Source organism: Limulus polyphemus, unplaced genomic scaffold (assembly GCF_000517525.1).
Source record: "Limulus polyphemus unplaced genomic scaffold, Limulus_polyphemus-2.1.2 Scaffold429, whole genome shotgun sequence".
Lineage (NCBI taxonomy): Eukaryota > Metazoa > Arthropoda > Merostomata > Xiphosura > Limulidae > Limulus > Limulus polyphemus.
Genome location: NW_013666039.1, coordinates 320,852 through 322,885, shown reverse-complemented (window position 1 = coordinate 322,885; position 2,034 = coordinate 320,852). Strand labels below are relative to the sequence as shown.

Below are 2,034 nucleotides of genomic sequence, written 5' to 3'. Positions count from 1 at the left end.
TCATGCTGTTGTTCTATGATGCCTATAGGATCTAATTTGGCTCTTTGTTTTTAAAGATAACTGGAGCGTTTTAGGTCTAATTTTGCAACGAATAAAAATTATTTATTTATTTCTGAAACACGTTATTTAGTTTGTTTGTTTCTTTCGTAACTGGAGTATTTTTCTACCTAAGTTACTATATTCTTTTTGACTGTCGTATTTTGTGATCAAGTAAGTGGTCTTTTGGTTTTCATTAATTATTTTTTCCTCAAAGTTAACCAGTTTACTTACTCACAAACCTTATTTTCCTATAGAGGATATAAGTTATTGATGTTTTGATATATAAGTGAGAAGAACTAAAGAACAAAATTACGACATGTAGACTTGTATGTGTCTTCAGTGCTACATATTTCATGAACTTACGTTCTAGTTAAAAGCAATAAAACAGTAAGTGCGCTAGCACTAATTATTCTGAGATCAGCAAGATAAAATTTAAGGCTGGCCACTTTCAGACTTTTGTTGATGATGTAGGTCATTGATTTAGCGAAAAATCCAGTTTATACGGTAATCCCACTCACTTTATTTTCTCTCTCTAACTGGGCGCATCTTCGTTAAGTGTGTATGTAGGCCATAGAGAAGTGAAACTAACAGTATGACACCCAACTCCGTGCGGTATGTGGTAAGAGGACTTACAGAAATTCACTTACAATGATTTCTCGGCTAATACCCTGAGGCCCAGCGTAATTGATGAGTACATTGTAATTGATTCGTGTTGGAATAGAGGAACAGACAAGGGCCTTTTTCGTGAGGTACTTAAAGTTCAGAACCACCGTTGAAATAGTTATATCTCCTTGGAAGGTAACACGAGTAAATGAATGTAGTAACCCTGAATCTTAAGATCCACGGAGAACTCTATACTATAAGAGCATAATTATTTAAATTGTATCGTTACCTGAACAAACAAACTGTAGCTTACTTCTTTCTGTCAGAGCCAGACGTGTGTATTAGACTACTGACTGATATTAGCTCCTGAAAGAATCCTCAACAGAATAGTTGTTAAATAATCAACCACATAATGAATATAAACAGGTAAGATATGCAGTTTGTTTTCTACTTAAAAACACCAGATAATCATTATCACTTTTGTTTGCTAGTTTCGAATATTTGTGGAAAGCTGCGTTATAACTGTCCCTAATTTTGAATTGACAGACTAGAGGGAAGGCAGTTAATCAACAGCACACACCGCCAAGTGGGATTTATTTCAAATCCACGGCTCAGAAGAGCGGAGAGCGATTTTTTTTTAATGTTAGCGAGACGGGAACAGTTGACCCATAGAACCTTACAACGCTAACCACACTTGGCCCTATCACTTTTTTTCTCAAAGGAAACTCTAATTATACAATATATACAACATTATTGTTACACAATGTATACCACATTATTGTTACACAATGTATACCACATTATTGTTACACAATGTATACCACATTATTGTTACACGATGTATAGTGCATTATTGGTTCTCGATGGATATATTTTCAGACTTTCAGCTTTAAATTAAAGTAAGTCAAAATTAGAAGGAAGAAAAGCTTGCTTTTTTGTTTGTTTGTTTATTTTCGTGAACACAAGTCTACTTGCAGTCTGGGGAGCTTTGTATTTTTAAATTTGATACCAATATATGTATTCTTTAGGGGATTTTTAAGTGAACGCGGAGTACCATACAGAGTACAGACTTATAGTCGGCAACCTTTTTTACGAATGAGTCATTTTTCAATTTTTTCCGGAAAAAGTTTTGCTGGTGGGTCACATCACTTCTATTTTAGCTTGCATATTATCTCAGAGTACATAAAACAAAAAAATTATACAGATGGGATAATCCAATATACCTTAAATAGAGAATTACAAATTTATTATCATCAAATCTAAATTTACAACTTGAAAGAAATCATAAAACGTTAACAGAAAAAGTAAACACACGTGTAAATAAAATGGAACCCTGTTTAATTAAAAACATTTAATCATTTTAATGACTTCCCTGATGCTGTTTCATTATCC

The 2,034-nt window shown here is 33.4% G+C and overlaps 2 protein-coding genes across 2 annotated transcripts in view; both read left to right on the top strand.

Annotated features, from left to right (window-relative positions):
• Nucleotides 1-2,034, top strand: part of LOC106458209 (thyroid peroxidase-like) — a 105,833-nt gene that overhangs the window by 29,121 nt on the left and 74,678 nt on the right. The gene's annotated exons all lie outside the window — the stretch shown is intronic.
• The window catches only part of LOC106458210 (variant surface antigen F-like), a 2,892-nt gene continuing 1,489 nt past the window's right edge, over nt 632-2,034 (top strand). The window contains exon 1 of the mRNA XM_013917685.1: nt 632-658. Coding sequence (XP_013773139.1) covers nt 632-658 — 27 coding nt within the window. The remainder of the gene's footprint in view (nt 659-2,034) is intronic.